This window comes from Centropristis striata, chromosome 6 (assembly GCF_030273125.1).
Source record: "Centropristis striata isolate RG_2023a ecotype Rhode Island chromosome 6, C.striata_1.0, whole genome shotgun sequence".
NCBI lineage: Eukaryota > Metazoa > Chordata > Actinopteri > Perciformes > Serranidae > Centropristis > Centropristis striata.
The window spans coordinates 9214577-9234666 of record NC_081522.1 but is presented as its reverse complement, the minus strand read 5'-3'; the positions used below and the strand labels follow the sequence as shown (position 1 = coordinate 9234666).

General features: G+C 39.9%; 1 protein-coding gene across 6 annotated transcripts in view; it reads left to right on the top strand.

The window, feature by feature from the left end:
* Window positions 1-20090, top strand: part of LOC131972747 (pleckstrin homology domain-containing family A member 5-like) — an 86810-nt gene that overhangs the window by 34917 nt on the left and 31803 nt on the right. For all 6 annotated transcript variants that reach the window (XM_059334446.1, XM_059334445.1, XM_059334450.1 and 3 more), the window contains exon 4: window positions 13208-13291. In XM_059334446.1, coding sequence (XP_059190429.1) covers window positions 13208-13291 — 84 coding nt within the window. The remainder of the gene's footprint in view (window positions 1-13207; window positions 13292-20090) is intronic.

The following is a 20090-nucleotide window of genomic DNA, read 5'->3' as shown; positions in this document are numbered from 1 at the left end:
ACCATCAGGTAATAAGCTGCACCTCAGTGACAAAGGAGAGAGCGTGGGAGTGTAGGTGGAAGAGGAAAGAGTCAGAGACGAGAGCGAGTGGGCAGGTAGGAGTGGATCCTCAGAGAGTGGATAAACATGTGAACACTTAGCGATTCCCTCTCCCTTCCAGTCTCTCTGTGACTCTGTGTGGGCAGTTAATGAGTCTGAAAGCTTCTCCTCGGCATCTGTCAGCTGAGAACCGGATGAAGCCTCTAGTGCAAACTGTAGCTGAAAAGAAATGCTCTATTGCTCATTGATAATTGGTACAATGAACAGTATAGGAGAAGGGCTTTTCTTTTCACTTGCCAGCTCCATCTATAGACCCTGTAGGAACAGTTGCCCTGTATTGTACTGTACTGGACACAGTTTTTCAGACACACAAAACAACTATGCAATTTAAAGTATGAATGCTTCAAGAAACACCACAATTATTAGGCAAGTTGTACGTGCCTCAGCTGTTCATACTTTGAATTTATGAATTGTTCAATCTTTTATAACTACAAGGAGCAGGAACACAGAATAACTCTTTACTAAAAATAAAAAGCAAACTGTGGCCTGAAGAAATAGCACACAGATGACTCATCACCTGTCCAAACAAAGATTGAACATCTTAAGCTTTTCAAATGTAGCACTGCAGATTGCAGGGCTGTTGTACTGGATTGTATTATGCTCTACAGGTGTTGTTGCCATTGTTCATAGTCCGTGTACCTTTCTTCACACACAGTGCATCGTTACTTTACAAGGCCTCAGGATTTGACCGCCAGACAGGAGTGCTGGAGCCAAACCACTCTGCTGTGATAACGTCTGTGCTTGCCCACCATGTTATCCTTACTCTGTCATAAAGCCTAATGGTGTGTAGCCATAAAATGGAGTGTAGTTAAGTTTTGGGTTGAGATGAAACAGAGTTTGTGTGACCTTGGTATGGTCATTCACCCCTCTCCCCTAAAACAGATTCTTGGAACAGTAGTTAGGTTTCTCCCACTCCCACTAGATGCTTGATGAGCTGCTGTAGGACTTTTTTTTACTATTAAGCATGCACTTGGCATGTGTCCTAATATATAAAATGGGAATTACAACAAATAGCCTACAGTTGTAATCAAAACAAATGCTCAGCTGCTGGGTTGATTGTGGCTGATTTTACAAGTGTTTTTGGACTCTACACAAGATGTTTTCAGCCACAAGGCACCAACAAGTAAAACACCTTGAGCAATTTAAGTAACAATAGAGTGGTTTTGAAACCAGTGAGTGAGCAATGAGGAACATTGTCGGGAACACTTTGATTTAACTCATGCTGTTGTGATGATCAATCCTGTGAAACCAATACACTTTTGTCTGGAACCACTCTGTCCAGTTTTTTTGTAACAATGTGAAGGGCTTGGCAGTGGAAACAATTCAACAGTAGACAGTTGTTTGATTTAGGCACTGACAGCAAACATTGATTCAGTTTTCCTTTAATAAAAAAGCCAGCTCTCCCATGGCAGCACACAGCACATACACAGATGGCTAAACAGCTTGCTCTGACTTTCCCCTCTGACACCTTTTTGTGGGCGTTGGAGCACAAGCTTCAAGATTTGCCACAGATTCATCTTTTATGGATTGGGTCACTAAATATCATATCACATATCCTCCAGATAACCAGTCCCCACTCTCTCTGCTTTCTCTCGGGGTATGGTGTCCATTCTGTGCCCCAGGTGGTGGCTATATCTCTTGGCTCCAAGCTCCAGCATGGGAGGCCCTCCCTGGAGGACCAAGGATAGCTGAAGGACTGCATGTTTTAGTGTACCCCCCCTTTCCCCCTTCTTTATAATAGAGGCACGATGCATTATTAATGTAGCAGAGCTGGTCAAGGTAGTCCACATATTACTTATGGTGTTAATGCCTGTAATGCATGTTTCCTGTTTTCAACCCATAAAAAATGCATTTAGTATTTATGTTCAGTTTTTGTTAAAACTCAGTGACTTTGAGAGCTACAGTACCCTCTTATGTTGAAGTATCACTAAAGTGAGTGAGCCGGGGGAGAAAAGCAGCCACTAAGAGTGTATTGACTGTCTCTGGGTGTCTTCCTGCACCATTGACTACACCCAGCAGGTTGATGAGTGGAGGAGCTGTTTAGCTTCTAGGCCTGGGCCGAGGTCATTGTCCAGGCTTTCATGTCTTCAATAGCTGCAGGCTCCCTGCTGAACCTACTTGATATTCAGTTCTTTCTCTCACTTCATCCTATTGAAACTAACAAGCTTCAACCAGATAGCACAGCTCCAGTAACTTGAATGGACATGAATGGAAACCCAGGCCTAAGATACAGTGTTCTTTTGAACTATTGCCATAATGTTTTGCAACAAATTCACAGCAGCTCTATCCGGATGATTCAGAGTACTTTTCTGATGAGTCCTTTAAAGCCCAATGCAGCCATAGTTCATTTGTCAGGACTTGCTGAAGAATGAGCTGAGGGAGGTGCAGCTACCCACATTCATATGTAAGGAAGAAAATGCCAGGAATAACACAGCTCGCTGTGAAAATAAAGCTCAAAATTCATCTCCGTGTTATGTTATTGACTTGCCTGGACACAGTCCTAAACAAACAGTGGAACAACTTTAAATGTGGGATATCGTGTCACTTCAGTTCTTCCATGCGGTTTTGTAATAATGCCTTTAGCTGGAGTGTCCCGTATTTTTCCATGCATTTCTCCCACGTGTGGAGGAGTTTGTAAATTGCTTGTAAAGAATATATCCTGCCTTATTTTTTTAAATTCATGTCCCCACCAAGAACACCACCACTCTGTAGCTGCTCTCTGTCTCCCACTCTGTGTGTGTGCGTGTGTGCATCCTCTTTTCGCTCGGTTTATAATTGTGCTGGGAGGGAAGGGAATAATAATAGCGCCAGTGGCCACCTTGCTTTCTTTACATCCGGACCGTGACATCATCGCCTCTCGGGTTTCAGTGTGTCTCTACTACGGGCGCACGCGGCGCAGCAGTCAGCGCGAGTGCTCCTGCCCCGTGAGCACAGCAGCAGCAGCAGCAGCAGCGGACCGAGCGCACTTCACAACACACGCCTCTGCAAAGTAACAAGAAACTCTCACGTCGTTCACATTTGGATAAAAAACGGCGCCTTGTTTTCGCAGCGTTTGACTTCACCGCGATTGTTTAACTGCCTGGACGTTTAATGGAAGCTGTTCACTGTAAGTAGAAACAAACCCTGCAGTGCTGTCGACGTGTGCGACATTCATTACATTACATAGAGCGGGATTTGCTCTCAACGCGATAATGCTTAATGTGGTGTTTAACTGTGCGGGCGGTGATGGCTGATGCTACCTAAAGCCTTTTTAGATGGATGCAGCTCCTGTGATTGCCTTCTGTGATGCAGTTATAACCAGCTCCTGCCAGGCTCCCACTCAGCGTTTTGTTCCTCACAGCGTTATGTGCAAACAGCGTCTTATGCACTGGACACCACCAAACACTGATTCCTATTTTATCATCCTTTTTCTGTTGTTATTCTCTACTGTTGGAATCCATCTACTAGCATGTCAAGGCTACATTCCCAATGTGGTCTTGTGTATTAAGTTTCAGATAAAAAAAAAAAACATTGGTCTTTTCCATTCTAAAAGAAACTGCATGTTTGGTCTTACACGCACATTCCCTCTACCCTACTTTGGAAGTGTAGTGCCAAAAGGAAATTGCAAATTTCATTTTATCTGTCATAGTTTTAAAAACTCATATTCTGTTGGTCAGTTAAAGCTGAGCCTCGGGAGTTTTGAGTGACTATACACAACAGTGAAAGCAAACCCCCTGGAGGGAAAATACTTTTGACTTTCTCTGTTTCTGTGTTCTCTGGCTTTCCCCCTGATTTTCAGTACTGTCTGGTTTTGATGCAATTCTATTTTCAATCAGACAGGAGCGCCCGTCCTGCAGTTTTGATACATTTGCAGTTATTGGAAAACAGCATTTTTATTTCTAGTTTTCTGAAGTATTGGCCATCACTTTAAAATAGGCAGTCCTGAAGGGCCAGCCACTAACTTTACATCTGACATTACTGAACTGTACAGTGGGTCTGGATGATCTTAAACAGCTTTTATCTGTTAATCACAGTCAGTTAAGCCATAATTATAGCATTGCCCACTGTCTCCCCCGCAGTGACCTAGACTGTGTACTCTCTTTAAAAACCAATGTAGACCAGATTACAGCAACTAGATCTGCTAAGAAATGTGTATTTTCTTGTATTTGCTCTTTTAAACTTCTGTCAGTATTCCTCAAAACTGACTACAGCAGTTGAACCTGCTCCTCATTATTCTGTGTTATTTGGCATGATTTTCCCTTTCTTAATTTTGTTGAACTTGTGTGTGGCATAGACCATGTACAAACATAATCTATAAAGCTAGATACTTTTTTGTGTGTGTGTTTAAAAATGAATGTCAAATCTGAAACACATTTTAGCCCTGTGATAGTCTGGCAACCTGTCCAGGGTGTACCCACCTCTCGCCCCAAAGTCAGCTGGGATTAGCTGCAGCTCCCACATGACCCTAGTTAGGCTGAGCGGTTACACATAATGAATGAATGAATGAAAATTAGTTTGAGCCGTCATGTTTTGATTGAAGTATTTTAGTCTCGACTTGTGGTCAAGACCCTGTCTGTATCTGATTGATTGACTACTAAGTGGATGTTTGCAAACATCACAGTTGCTTTTGATGTCTAACTAAATCTCTATGTATCTATTAAATGTCATAAAGTTATCATAGTGTGGTTTAGCATGTGTGTAGAGCTGCTATCACTTTACAAGGCCATAGATTGGGATGACACTTGTCAAACCCACAGGGAGGGAAGGAACAGTCATGCTGTCTTTGCTACTTTTTCACTTTCCCCATGAGCTCATTCAGTGACCATTGTCCTCAATGTTCAGTGTTTCCTACAGACTTGGGAACACTGATTTTACAGCAATGTTTCCTACAGAATTTATATGTGTTGTTCAGCCTCTTTAATCAAACATTTGACTAGACTGCAAATATCATTGCAATCGCAAACTAACATCTTTTTTAGGAAGTTATTTTACCAATCTTTATGATTTCACATCAGTGATTACATGTCTCTATTGCAGGCCTTTTAATGCTCCAGTTTTAGTTGAAGTGTTAGAAAAGTTCAATAGATGGAGATAAAGATGGAGCCATTTTATTCAGTTGGCCCACCCAAATAAACTGTATATATGGGAGAGTGATATCATTAAAGAGCAGGTCAGCAGTAATGAAGAGATGTTATTGGCTGCTGGTCCAGCCCCAGCAGCACTGGCTACTGAGTAGACAACATCAAGGGGAGAGGGAGGGTGGAGCTGCATTTGATTCCAGGCTTTGAGTCATGAGAAATAAATAAGCAAAATGGTAAAAACTGCAAAGAGATTTCCATTCCCATATTCAGCCCAATGCACTGGTGGTCATAAACAGTCCTGCCATCCTTGTAAAATGTTTGTGTTTTTGCTGAGATATGGAGAAAATTAATGTAAGAAGTCACCCTCCAATATGTATTTAGTTTCTCAGTGGCAGCAGCGATGTGTATTCATACATTTTGCAAGAGCATTTCAGTAGAGGCATGACACTAGCTAATGTGTGTGCAGTATTTTTATTAAAAAAGTTTTGCATAAATTCTAATCCTTCTCAGTTAATGTGCCTCCTTACAGTATGTGGTAAAATAAAACATAATGAACATCTGAAAGAAATTCTTACTTCCCCATGCTACTTAAATACTATTCTATAAGTGCAGCTTTCCAGCCGTTCATCCATCTATTTCTTTAAGGAGATGACCTTGATAAAAAGAGTCCGAGAGCTATTTTAGGTGTTTCTGCTCTTTGTCCTGTATTGGACCTACATAGCTACACAGAATAATATTAGTCTGCCTCACTTTCAGGACATTTAACACATATCATCATCATCATAGTGTTTTTTCTTATACAGTACTTGTGACAGACTGCCTCTGGGTTTCCTCCATGCACTTTATCTGCCTTGAAAGCCATATTGAATGCCAGCCTGCTGTTGTCTTTAATGAAGCCTGAAATTGAACATTGAATGGTTAACAAGGGGAGTTTAACAGACACTGAAAGTGAAGATAGAAAAAATTAGAGGCGTAGTTAAAGTTAGTGTAAAATTTCTGTTTCATAAATAGACATTTAAGGAACCAATCCCTTTGTCTAATGAGGAACAGTTGTATCATGTTCACATGGTCAAAAGGTCGCATTGAGGCTTTGCTTAACATGACTATGATGCACTGCAGTTTAACTTCTCCATAAATACAAATTTCACTTCTTTCAGTCTGTGTTTTATTTTTCTTGAGAAGGCAGCTTGTTTCCATGGCTCCGAAATATTCTTGAGTTGCCCGCTCAGCTGTGTCACCTTGACACACTTTGCACACAGTCACAGCTGCTTTGAGAAGGCTGCTAATTGAATTGTTTGTGAACAAAATCTGATTTGTAGCCCGAATGAGCAGCTGTTTTCTGTGTTTAAGGGAAAAGGTCTAAGGTGAAAGTCAAGGCGTAAAATGCATACAGCTGAAGCTACCGGCTGTGTTCTCCGTAATGATCGCAGTATGATGCAAGTTTCCCCATAACATTGCATTGAAGTACACAAATTAGTGAAGGACATTACAGTAGTCCAGGTATTACTGTTTTGTGACAGCACATTACTTCATGCTGCCGCACTGCATTTCATGTGGGCTCCCGGGGACTGCAAAGCCCCTTTTTTGTCTTTTTTGTCTTTTCTCTTGTCGTACACCCCCCCACCCCCACCCCACACAGACACACACACACACACACACACACACACACACACACACACACACACACACACACACGTCCACTCACAAACTGCCTATTCTGCTTATTCATGCTTATTCAGCTCAGCTTTTGTGAGGTGGGCTATTCATACCTCTAGTCAATGTCCATGAAGGAGTTCCACTACAGCCAACTCTTTTTTTTATGCTAGTTAAGAACACTAACCTGATAATGTGAAAGCTTTATTCAGTAGTCACTGGCCTTTCCTAACGTTGTGTCCAAGTTCCTTCTTGTGTAATAGGATTAGATTTATGAGCATTAACAAGAGAATTAATTATCGCTGAAAGGATCTGTTTGCTGATTTGCAGTTGGATTTGTTTAAAGGACCAAGACGTTTTACTGCTCAACTCTTGTGGACTTTTCCTGAGATGTAATGGCATTAAAAAAATATCTAAACTGTGTGTGAGATCTTGACTATGATAGAGTTTTAAATGTCACCAAATAGTCACAATGTCACAATGGGCTAGGGAAGCCAGAGTGGAAATGTGTACCATGCAGTCTGGGTAAAATGGTATGATTTCACTTGCTCAGCACTGCTAGGATAAGGGTGTGAACCTACTGGGCAATGTCTGTGAAAATCTTCTCACTTATGCTGCTGTGAGGGCTGTGATTAAAGCATCTACTGCATTGAGTATCTGTCATTAAATCATATCCTTAGGAAAGGAGGCTGGATCGCTTGATGGCTCTGACCTGCGCAGTACACTTCTATATAGTAGGATGCCCAGTCGCTTAAGGTCTTCAAGCAGCTTGAAGGGCGTTTTATTAAAGATAATTAGGATACATTTGCTGTGGTGAGGCAGTATTTATTCATAGGAGTTGTGAGGACACACAGAGAGGCATGGCTTTCTTTGCTTGAGGTTTCACAAAGTTAACAAGCAGTAGTTAAAAGCACAGAACCTAAATCTTGTAGCATCATGACTGTTATGCAGATAACAGGTTACTGTAATATAAGGCAAGCTGCATTTTACTGTGAATAGGTTTTTTATTCTTTCTGCAGCAGCAACAAATCAAATCTTAAAGGAAATTACCCCTAATTAAAAGAGGATAGCAAGTTTCCTCGTCGCTGCACGACTTATGTTTCGATATAAACTGATGACATACCTTCCATGCCACAAAATATGCAGCGATCAAACAGATATTGATGGATGTGATTTAGTGTCTCACTCATCAATCAAACTTCCTCCGACTCTTGTACCCATACAATACAGTCTAGCTTCTTTCCCATTTGCCTGTTTATTAACAGAGTGTTGAAGTTGGTTTTAAAAGTCCCCTGTATCTTGTTGCTGACTTGTAGATAAAATTGTTCTGTTTTCTAACACAACACAGCATGAGGAAATCCCCTCTCATCTTTATAGTAATTTCATACAGAAAAAAAGCCAAAACAAATCACCGCAAGTAAAGTGTTTTTATTTTTTCTTCCGTCTTCTATTTGGCCTCTACGAAGTTAGGCTGTAATGATGTTAGTTACACCACAGGGAATTCTCCCCAGTTTGACAAATGATACGTCTTTATCTGACGTAGTTTTTCCTTTGCTAGTTTCACACCTCTGTAGAGTCAATATTATATGGGATTTTTGAGACCAATGATGATACTGATTTCAAGGTTAGAATTTAAAAAATACCAATATGGCATTTTGAGCTGGAATGAAAATAGACCTTTTTGGATAGTGCACTGATGAAATGATTTAAGGGCACTCAGAAGTCTGCTTTCTTCAACAAATAACTTTAATACAGAATATTTTTCCTCTTAGTAAAAATGGTCCAAAATGAGCATTATACTTCTGTTTTTGAGGTTCACAGATGACATGAATAAGGTGGAATGCTAAACCAAATGTTTGCCTCCACCTCACCTCTTTAAAAATGTATGAAGCGAGGATCTGAACTCCAAGTTTGGTTTGGCTTTCAAGTAAAATAATTCCACGAGGGAGCTTCCAGTGGTGTTAAAACCCAATGATATGTTGTCAAAACTCATAAAGACCTTTCCCCGTCTCTCTAATGTAAAGATCCTTTCTGGTGCCTCTCGGTTGTTTGTGGTTAAACTGTAGTAGAAGGGGGAGTGAGGGATCAAAGTCCCACCCAGAACAATAAAAGCTAAGCCTGTGGAGTGCTGACCCCCAGACCTTAAGCTCTTCATTACTGCAGCTCACTGCTAATTATTGTGGACAGGACAGTCCTGAACTCAGAAAACAGCCCAACCCTCCTCACTACAGGGTGGTCAGCTCTTACTGCCACTCCTTGTTTCTCATTTCTATCCATCTGAGGTCAAGAGGCAGGGAACCTTCACCCTACCCACCCAATAAACCAACATCTCCCTCTGGTAAACAAGAAGAAATCCCAAACCTAAATGAAGAGAATACAATGTTTTTGCCCTGAAAATGTTACCATATGCTCCCCTCACTGTGCAGCCCCATGATTTTATGCTGACTTAATCTTGACTGTAGTGACCACAGACCACATCCTCCAGCACATGTGTGACCATTACAAATGGTGCAGTGAGCTAAGATTAGCTGGCAGAGGTATTTTGAAAAACACATTTACTCAAAAAGAGATTTTGAGCTGGTAGCTTTGCAGCATCAGTTGATTTTGATGTAACAATGCCTTCTGTCATCAACTTTGATTACATTATCATCCAGTGATGTTTTCAGAGGGCCCGTATGGTGTGTTAGACAAGGCAACCAGCCCACATATTCTGTCAATAATTGTTTTGCAGTATAATCCTGTTATATTTGCAATCAGCTATTGATGCCATGTGGATGCAATAATACTGCTTTTGAATAATATCCGTATCTGCAATGTGGGTTGGCTCCTTTTTCTCAGTGTCGTAAAGACTGTCACAGCAGTGCTATGCTAAATGTCACTACTGTGTAATGTGAATAGGATAACAAAATAGCTTAAAGAGTAGTTCAAAAGGAGACAACCACTGGTTGTCACGGTCTACTTCTGTAGGTTGTCCAAAAGGAGATTTTTTGACTAAACAGGAAAAATGTGTTTTGCTGTTACTCATCCTTCTTATTGTGGCCTACACACAGCCGCAGCCATCACGTTGCTTCATAGCCCCCATGTTTTCCACTGAGGTTGACTGTCCTCCCATGCCACATGGATCATGTTGGGAATGTTTAGGACCTTCTCAAGTAGCTTCCGTCCATATAGGTATATGGACTCTTTGATGTCACACGACCCGCTCTTAAAAACACTGACCCCGGACACGTGTCAGTCAACACATCTGCAAAAACTTTCTGAACATGAGGAGGGCATTTTAACTTTATGGATGTAACCCTAAGACCCCTGCTCAACTTCATTTTGAAGGTGATATGTCAACTAATAGCTTTGAATACTTTTTTTAAACTTTTTATTTTAGGTTCATCTTCTTGCAGCTTGCAAAAAGATTAAATTGTATTTCAGTTGACTAAAGTCAAACATTGACTTCATGATACATTTTTTTTTATTGATTTTTAATTATAATATGTTGCCCACTCCACATGAAGGTCACTGGATGGGGTGAGCTTTAGTACTCTGCCTGGTCAAGATTCATTATCATTGAGATAGTCATCAAAAAACATTAAAATATCAATGCTCCCAAAAGCGCATTTCCAAATTTGTCTGCGATCCCAAAGAAGTTAGGTGCAACAGCCGGAATATTTTGCACCACTTAGTGTCCCATCAAAAAGTCTTGGTGAACAGGTGTTTCTAATGGGAGGTTGTTTTTTAATCATGGTGTTTTGGGCCAATGCCAAGTTCCAGTATCAAGTTCCTTTGGCAATTTTTTTAGCAAACACCTGTCAGAAACAGAAGGAGAAGCAAAACAACCTGGACATCATATTAGAGACCACTGTTTTAGACTGAGGAGGGACTGTTGAATGCAAATCAACCATTAAGCCGCGTTGTAGCCATTGTTTGCCTACTTCTAAGAAAAGTATCTTGGTCTCTTTTGGCTTGCTACAGGAGATGTTTGACTTATTTTCTTTGGCTTTTTTTCGTTATTTTATGTGTAATCTTGTGTCGTGTTTTGAGAGCACATACTTACCGTACCATCATTTAAAGCCATTGGGACATATCCACATGGACTGCCAAGCCAAAACAATGAGTTGAAAGCAGCTGAATATTGCAATAAAACGTTTATACAAGGAAGATATTGCTTTTTTGAAAATGTAATAATGTTTATAGCAACATTTAAAGTATGCATAATGTCATGTACAGATACTTGTAATGTTGCATACTTATTAGGTTGCATACCATTCTCTAACAGGGAACACAGTTATACATCACTACACTTTATTGTTATTGTAGTAAAGGCAGTGTAAGCATTTGGGGAGTGCTACCAAAGCGAATACAGTGGAGGGATTCTTTATAATTAGAGTATTTTTTAAGATATCTTAGAAGGTATCAAACACGTTGATCTCCTGTAATGAAATGACATAGATTGTCAATTAATAGGTTGGCAAAATGCGCCCTTCCTTTCCTTTTAGCCATGGTTAAAGTACCACATAAAAGCAAACTTGTGGTGCATGCATTAAGTCTATCAAAGTTAAAACGTTCTCAAGTGTTGAATAGATTGATTATTAAATCACATCCACAAGTCCTCTTAACATCATTCTTTCTTCCCACTACTGTGTACATAAATACCTATCCAGACTTTGTTTCTTCTCTTATATCTGTAGCCAAACTATGTGCAGAACAGTATAGGCATGTGTGAAGGGATACCAAAGAAAAATGGTGCCGTTGGTCTGCCCCAAGACCGCACAGAGTGCTCTGCTGCCAACAGTGCCTCCAGTAATTACAGACCAGGGCTGTGGAGACTGTTGCTCTCCAGGCTAAACTGAAACTAAACCCCCTATTTCATGCTTGGTATTTGCTCTTTTCAGGACATGAGTACCCCATGTTTAAAAACTGTTATTTTTGGGCTGTAGCTTGACTCTCTTCTGTTTATAGTTCAGCCTGAATGAGTTGATATATAGAATAACTGTCCAGCACGTAAAAGCAGAAGTAGCTTTGAGGACTGTTGACACTGCAGCTCATGTAGCTCATATTGTCTTGTTTAATAATAAATGCTGTCAATATATATGATTAATGTATTGATAGCATACTCTCTACTGCTACTGACCTTCCAATTGCTGTAAGTCACTGACAGTATAATCAAATAACAATTGATTTTCCATCTCTAAATTGTAGGTTATGAGATAGGAAGCTGATGAACTGATGAATTCATTTAGCAGTCTTGTCACTATTCCAATGATGCAACTGAAACAAATATTTGATTCATGATTCACTAATAACAGTGACGGAGAGTGAAGCTTGTCACTGGTAATTGAGTGAGCCTTCCGCCCCCCCAGGGCATCCAGATCACACACAACACTGACCAGGCTCTACTTCCTGGAGAGCTGCTTTTGTTGTGAAGGCCCCAGTCCTTGGACTCCTCCTCCCCAAAGACTGTGTGGTCTGTGTCCTGGTGATCTAATCATGTCAGGGAGGAAGTGAGTGTGGGTCGCTGTAATTGGCCATCAGGATGGGTGGTTGGCATCTTCTGTGTCTCTGTCATTAGATGATGAGTGTAGGATGGCACAGCTCAGCAGGCTGCTGGAGTGTGTGCATGGTGGATTGTTGTTGAAGCTGAAATGAATTAGATGATTTTAAGTTTGGTACATTACGGATTGAATTGGTACAAATATTGTTTGTTTTAAACCTAAAGCTGTGATGCTCTTTTTGAAAGGAAAGAGGTCCAACCCAGATTCCTAAAAAACTTGGGATGCTCTGTAAAACATAAACAAAAACAAAGTACACCAAATTCAGCTTATATATTTAAAAAAAAAAAACAAAGGTTTCCCAGTTTGACCATTAGACATCTCGTTGCAAAGAATTTTGCTTTCATTGCGTTTTTCACAGCTTCCTTATTTTTTTTTGCAACCAGGCTTATATTCCTTAAGCTATGGACCCTATATAACATCTTTCTGCTTTTGTTTGGGGCCCCAGTGCCATTCTTTGTCTTGTCATGCGATCCTTAAGCTGTTGTTTGGCGTGCCTGTGCTTGTTCTGTTGTCAGACTGACCAAATGTATGACTGGCTGGAGCAGTTTTCAAGTGATTGAAGTGTTTTTTGATTGATTAGTTCCTGCTTTGACACAGTATGCTAATGCTATTTCAATTTTGTGTATCTGTTTTGTCAGTATACTCCATCTTCCCATGTCTAAGCAGCCAATACAAACTTAGCTGCTTCCATGCTGGAGTTACTTGAAAATATGTTTAGGTTTTCAGGCAGCGGCATATCAAGTCAACATGTTTAAAGATAGATTAAGTATTATTGATTGCACTATTTATACTGACATGCACATGCAATGTTTTCTATCACTGATCATTCTTTTATCCCCTTTTTGTCAACAGTCATAATGAGCGGAAGGTGACCTGCAAGCATCCTGTCTCAAACTTACCCTCTCAAGACAATTGCATCTTTGTCGTCAACGAACAGTAAGTCTCTTGTTTTTGCTTTCAGAATGCCACTGGGTAACATTTTTTAAGCACTACAGTATGCTGTTGCAACTCCTGATGTGTAGGCAGCATAGCACAAGTCTGCGCCTTGCCACCCTCTGTTTGCAGTTCTGCCCTTTGAGTTCAAAGCCCCCTCTATTCAGCACTTCTTTATTTATTTATGTTCATAAACAAGTTCCTTAGAATTAAGAACTAACCTTCACTTCATCGCTTTTTAGATACTTCTTAGGTAGTCATATGATAGAGAAGTCTTTCTTATTTATTGCATAATTGAGCACTTGTTTTCTGCAAGTGCCACTGCGAGCCCTTGATGCTCAACAACAAAGCTAGTGGGAATGCAATGATTCACAGTTCGTCCTCATTTTGTCTTGGACAAGAGTTCACGGCCTTTTCACTTGTCATAAGTACAAAGATATCCCCCCACAATGTCACGCCCATGTGATCCTCTCTGCTGCTTTCAGAACAACAATCACATGTCTGCCCACAAGACTGGATCAGAGGCCAGTCATCTTGAACTTTCACTTCCAGGGGAATGACTCCGTAAATCTGTCAGAGTACACTTAGTTTCTTTCCGTCTCATGAGTGGTCAGTACTCCTATTTTCAGTTTAACTCACCTTTAAGTCCACCCAAGCACTACTCATACTGAGGAGAGGACAAATTCAAGCGCTCTGTCCAGAGGTTCACAAGATGTCCGACACAGAAAAATGAGGGCAGATGCCAGCCTATTACTTTGTCCTCCTCCGCAGAATCCCACTCAAATTTCCTTCTCTGTCCCAATACATAAGTATACTAAATATACATGTGCTAGACTGTTTGCATCACAACCCACACAATGACACTAAGCTCATCTTTAATCTACCGCCCAAGCCATCTAAGCTCGATGTTGTGCAACATGTATCAGCTCCACTCAGTTTCTCACTTCCCCTCAGAAACCCCCCGTCATAGCAGATTCTCGATAATGTTGAATTGTTGTGCTGAAGTGATGTCACCACAACTGGTGTCACTTATTTTATTGAGCAATGAATGCTGATTGAAATGTGTTCTGCTTCAAGACATTTTCAAATTTCAAATTTAACTCCCATGTGGGAAACGGTGGCCAAAGTCCAATAACTGGTGGAGAAGAGATTCTCTGATGGCTCAGCCTGGGCAACAGTTTCAGCTTTTCTCAATATGTGGCTTTGAAATTAAAATCCTGCTCTTACTAGAATATGATATATTGAGCTTTTTTGTCCCACCAAATTCTTATGAGCTGCATTTTGTTCAGTCGAGATGGAGTAATTGGAAAATGGTTGTGAAGAAGCTTGTTGTGCCAGATCTGTCACACTGCACTTTCCCGACACATTCCTCCCCTCACTGTGTTACTCTCACAACGCTGCTGTTTTTCACGCTGAGAAGCACAGCACGCTGCTGCAAGATGATATCTAATTTAGCAATTAGTGTTTTGTTGTTGTCAGATAATCTGCAAAATGAATATCTGATGTACTGGAGGTCAACTTTTGGAAGGCAAGTGATAAAGCCACTACTTGACTCATTGTTATTTTTACATTCATTACAGTGCATTTCATCCAACTGTTGGCTCTGTTTTAGCAAAAATAATAAGGAGGAAAATATTCACCCTGAACGAGCAATAAAAGGCAAATGCGGATTTAAACAGCCATGGTGGACAAGCTGAAAGAGATCACTGCCTAATCTGTTCTGCATGATCATTTGAAGTCTAATATAACATATGAAGAAGATACACTCAACCCAACTTAAGACATATATAGTACAAGTAATATGTAACTCACCAACGACACAGCTAAAAAATAAATAAATAATTCAGATGAACGACACCTAGATTAGTTTTGAGTTTACCCATTTAAAAAGACTAATAGCCTTTTCCTCTATGCTGCTGCAGTTATATCCCAGTCTAGTAGGAAAAAAGGTCTGCAATGATGTGTGAAATTTGTATGCGCATCCATGATGAATTGCATAATTGTGGGAGGGTGGGGCAGACTCCACACAACAGGCTGAAAGTCAAATAGGCAACTATTCTGAGGCTGTACCATACAGTGTTACAAATGCTTATAATCGTCGAAGTAAAAATGACTCTGTCACATCCTTAAAAAGTTTTGATGAAACTCTTTTAACCTTGAATGCAACCAGAACAGGTGAGTCACAGATGCCTGGGCTTTGTTTACCTTTTATTATTGTAGACTGCACTTCAAGGTTCTGCCTGTCAGTTTAGATTTGAGTGTGTACATAACCAACAGTTGGATAAATGCACAGCAAAGAATGGACACCGGTGTGTTTTTCTTGAGGGACTAATTTAAGTTATTACTTGTACTTTATCCTCTTCTAATCTGCTTTAACATTGCTTATGGGCTATAAAAAGGCTATATTTAAACATCTGTCACTCATACTTATGCTCACAGGTATGCTGTGATGTGTGAGTTACTGCTCAAGTCTTTGCTTAGTCCGATCTTCACCCACCTCAGTGAATGCCTCAGCATGCTGCTGTCATTACTGCACATATCTGGGCCTATTTTTAGCGGTCCACATGACCATGTGCAAGCTGACAGGAGATATTTGTATAACTCACATGTACACATGTGATATATACAAAACACGATCTGACCACGTCTGTACTAATAACATCGAGAGGGTGGTATTCCGTGTAATTCAGGCTGGCTGATATGACAAGATGATATGATGACTTTATGATGCATTTTATAACATAGTAGCTTCCCCTTTAATATCTCTGGATATATTTTACCATTAAAGGCAAGGTTGAAAATCACTGAGTAGACTGAATGATGGCAATGTTGGATTTTTTTTGTGTGACACATATCTAGACCAAAAAAAAACCTCTCAGGTTTCATCCCAGACCATGATAAAGACCTACAAATGATAAGTGTTGTTCGGTTAGATTGCCTGCTCTAACAATACATTTATGTCATTACCCTGAAGACGGAGTACCTTGGGGTTTTTCATGTTTGTTTGCACCACTTAAGATTAAGCAGGACTTCTTTCTTTTTTACTTTAAACTGCTCCCTTAAAGAACCCTTTTGGGATCAGGCATTAGAGCCATGCAGCACTTCCTTCTTCTATTGAAAACACTATCTAAAGCTGTTAGGTTTCTAATTTGGTAAATTGTTTTTGGTGTTAATAAAGACTTTCTCAATTAATATCCCAGAAAATGTACCATTACTATGATAAACTGTATATTGATAATGCAATATGAAATTGCATTTAATATGATAACAGGTTTTATCTCAATCATAGCGTAGCAGGATGATACATAAGCATATCAGTCTATAAACTGTGTAGATTAAGTACAAAACAACACAATATACTGCAACTTTGCAGCAAGTACTCAAAACTCCTCATTGGTCAAAACATTTGAACTTTTCAACGTATCTGTCTTTCCTCTGTCTTGTAGTGTGAATTGTGGAAAATTGTGTCACCCAGCATTTAGCAGGTAATACACTTTTAGATGAAAATGGATAACTGTGTGTTCTCCACATGTGTTTTTTTCATGTAAAACACTTCAACATGTCTGCCTGTTAATAGTCCTGGTTGTTGCACACTAACAACAGACTGTGGGTGTTTTGAATGGTGTTTTTGCCTGTTGACCCGTTATGCATTTGCATTCCAAAGTCCTGTAAGGTGCACTTTACTGTCTGACCTGTTTGTTGTGTTCATCATAACCTGAATGAACAACTAACCACAGGGAGATCATTACTCATTCTTCCTGAGCTGAAGGTCAAACTGTTCAACCTTAATGAAAGCTGAGCTCTTAGACAGATCTTTAACAGGTCTGCTATTTTGTTGGCAGTTTACTCATTTCCCAGGAAGCATTAAATCTACTCTCTTGTTTGGTTTCAGGGTCCTAAAAAATGGTTGTTGGCAGTAAGACAAAAGGCATCAAAAGCTATCATTAGTCACTACACAGCTCAGTTCAGTGTGTTCATTTTGTTTTGACAAGCTGTCAAAAACCATGACTTTGACACTCTGTCCCTTATGGATATACAGGCTACATGTACACAGGTAAGAGTCCTGACTCTGTTTGTTGGTTATGCCAGAGCTGGATAATTTGCCCCAAAACAATCATTATTATTTTACATATTTACTTGTTATCAACAGATACATTTGAAAAAAAAATGATGAAAAATATAAATACAACTAGAATGGCACTCAGCTCAGACCTCCACCAAGGCCAATGGTGCATTCACATGCTCCTCCGTTTGTCCCATTTCCTGATTCGGGAAGTCGTCCTTCCAACTTCAGTGTGTTAATGAGCTTCACCCTTGCACTAAGTTTCATGAGAAACAGGCCAGTCGTTTTTCTGTAATCCTGCTGAAAGACAAACCACACCAAAAACATGACCAATATATTTCATGCAATACAATATAAGAAATATAACTTCTCCCATCTGCACATTCAACTGAACGATCTTGCTTCAAATATGTTAAACTACCAAAGCTCTACCGTTAGCTCTTATGTGCCTGATTTTGAAACACAATGTAGAGCCAATGGCTAAGTTTGGACACACACCACACTTTTAAAGAGCATAGTGACATGAGTTGAACGAGGTTGCTAAATAATGTTGATATATGTACATTTTTGGTTTATCACCCAGCTCTCTGTGACACTGCATCTCAGAACCTGTATTGAATTTATTCACTGATACTGTATCTTGATCTGTGTATGCTGTGCATGTCTTTTGTTTGTTAAAAAGATAACGGCCAGTTTCACCGCCTAACAAAAGTGTTTGAAAGCTGCACCCTTATTTCTTTAGAAATGCTGTGTGGTCATTTTAAAAATGCACCCTCAGCCACTCAGTTCAGTGTTTCCCCCCAGTGTGCTTAGAGTGCCAAGCTTCAGTGGCAGTGTAATCCCTCCTCACTCTTTTTGCACACACAGACCAACACACGCAGGCACATAAAATCCATGCTGTGACGTGACACTTAAATTCACAAGGGCTAGTCTTAATATGTGGGCTTGTGTGTTGGCCCTGTGATGAACATGCAACCTGTCCATGATGTATATTTGCAAATAGATGCTCCTTTAACTTATGCTTTACTATTTACACATAAACTAAGCCAATATTTTACCAAAAACTCCCAACTCTCAACTTTGCAGGTAGACGTTGTTATGTCTTTTTGGCTCCTTCGGGCTTCCATTTGAGAATTACCGACCGTGCTGTTGACATGGAGATGTGGTAAATATAAAGATGGTTGTTTTTTTCGCTCTGCTGTTTTGCTAGTCTGCAAGTTTTTCTGCGTTCGAACTTAACGTCATATCCACTGTGGGCTAGTGCTGTCTGGAGACGAGTACCAACCTAAACCAGAAAATAGTAATTTAAAGCAGACAGACACTCAAAACGGCATATTGTGGAAGTTATAGTAACATTTCAGAGGAAGCTGGTTAGAGCAAAGTTTCATTTCAAAATATAGATGTGAAGCCTTTGGTGGTCTCTACTGCGTGTGTGCATTGTATTTACAGAAAGTGGTTGAGAAATAAATACCGGAGAGGCCCGGACGAGGAATGCTTTGAAGTGTTGCCCTCTGAATTCATATCATCAAGGCTACATTCACAGTAGTTTCAACAAGGGGTGTCACAATTTCAATTTGGAGAATGGTGGCTGCACTGTACAAGTGGAAAACGGTGCTCAGGCAATTTGTTGATTTAATAAATTAATCGGCCACTATTATAATAAGAAGTAGTTTTAGTTATTTTTCACCATTTGCAAGCATTCACGCCAGCAATGACCTAGTTGCAGCTTTTCAATTTTTAGGTTTGCTGCTTTTATTTATTTCATGTCATAGTAAACTGAGCATCTTTGTGGCTTTTGATCAAAGATTTTTTTTTTCTCACATCCTTTTGCATTTAATCATAGTAGGATTTTATAGATATGTTATATATTATGTTTTAATGTTAATTAACATTTATATCTATGTACTTATTTGATCCATTTTGTTTTTCAAAGTTACAAACGCAATGTTTAAGTCAAGCCTGATGTGGCTTTACACATAAAAGGATGATGTCCATCACCTCCATACAGTTAAGCATGCAGCCTTTTAATGAAAAATGATCGTGGCTGAAAAAGTCGGATTGGTGTAAGCCCAATGGAATTGTCTAATTTTGAAAATAGTAAAAAACATTGTTTATTGAAAACTTTTCAGTTAACATTTCAACACCCAACTACAATGCTGTCATGCTTGAAATATTATTTGTTTTGCATGAGAACTTTAAAGCAGTGTCACATCTCCTATTGCTCTCTATCTGGTTGTAGCAGCCAATTTGACACACTCACTACTTTTCAATTTCACTGCATGCACATTGATTATCAAGCCCAGACTAATTATCAACAAAAGTCCAACACACACAACACACTGCAGTGCAGAGCCTGGAAATGGTCTGTTGGCCAAGTAGAGCATCAAATGGAGCAACATCTCTATTAACAACAAAGTCGGTCCATTTTCTCCACCCCTCCCAACCGTTGGGGTTTTGACGGCAAGTCGACACACCATTGATTATCGTTCACTGAGATTTTCCCCACTTTCGTTGACAGGTGAAAATCCTCAGAGCTCATTTTCTTGAGAGGCCATTAGATGAAGATGACCAGTCTCAGTTGCTTCTCATCACCCTAATCAAGCAGCTGTTTTATAGGGAGTTGAAAATTGTATGCACTTCAACTCGATAAGCATTAGTCACCCACTTGTCTACCCAATGACTTCCTTGATGAGTCACCTCGATACAGAACCCCACAGAACTCTGATAACAGTTATTTTT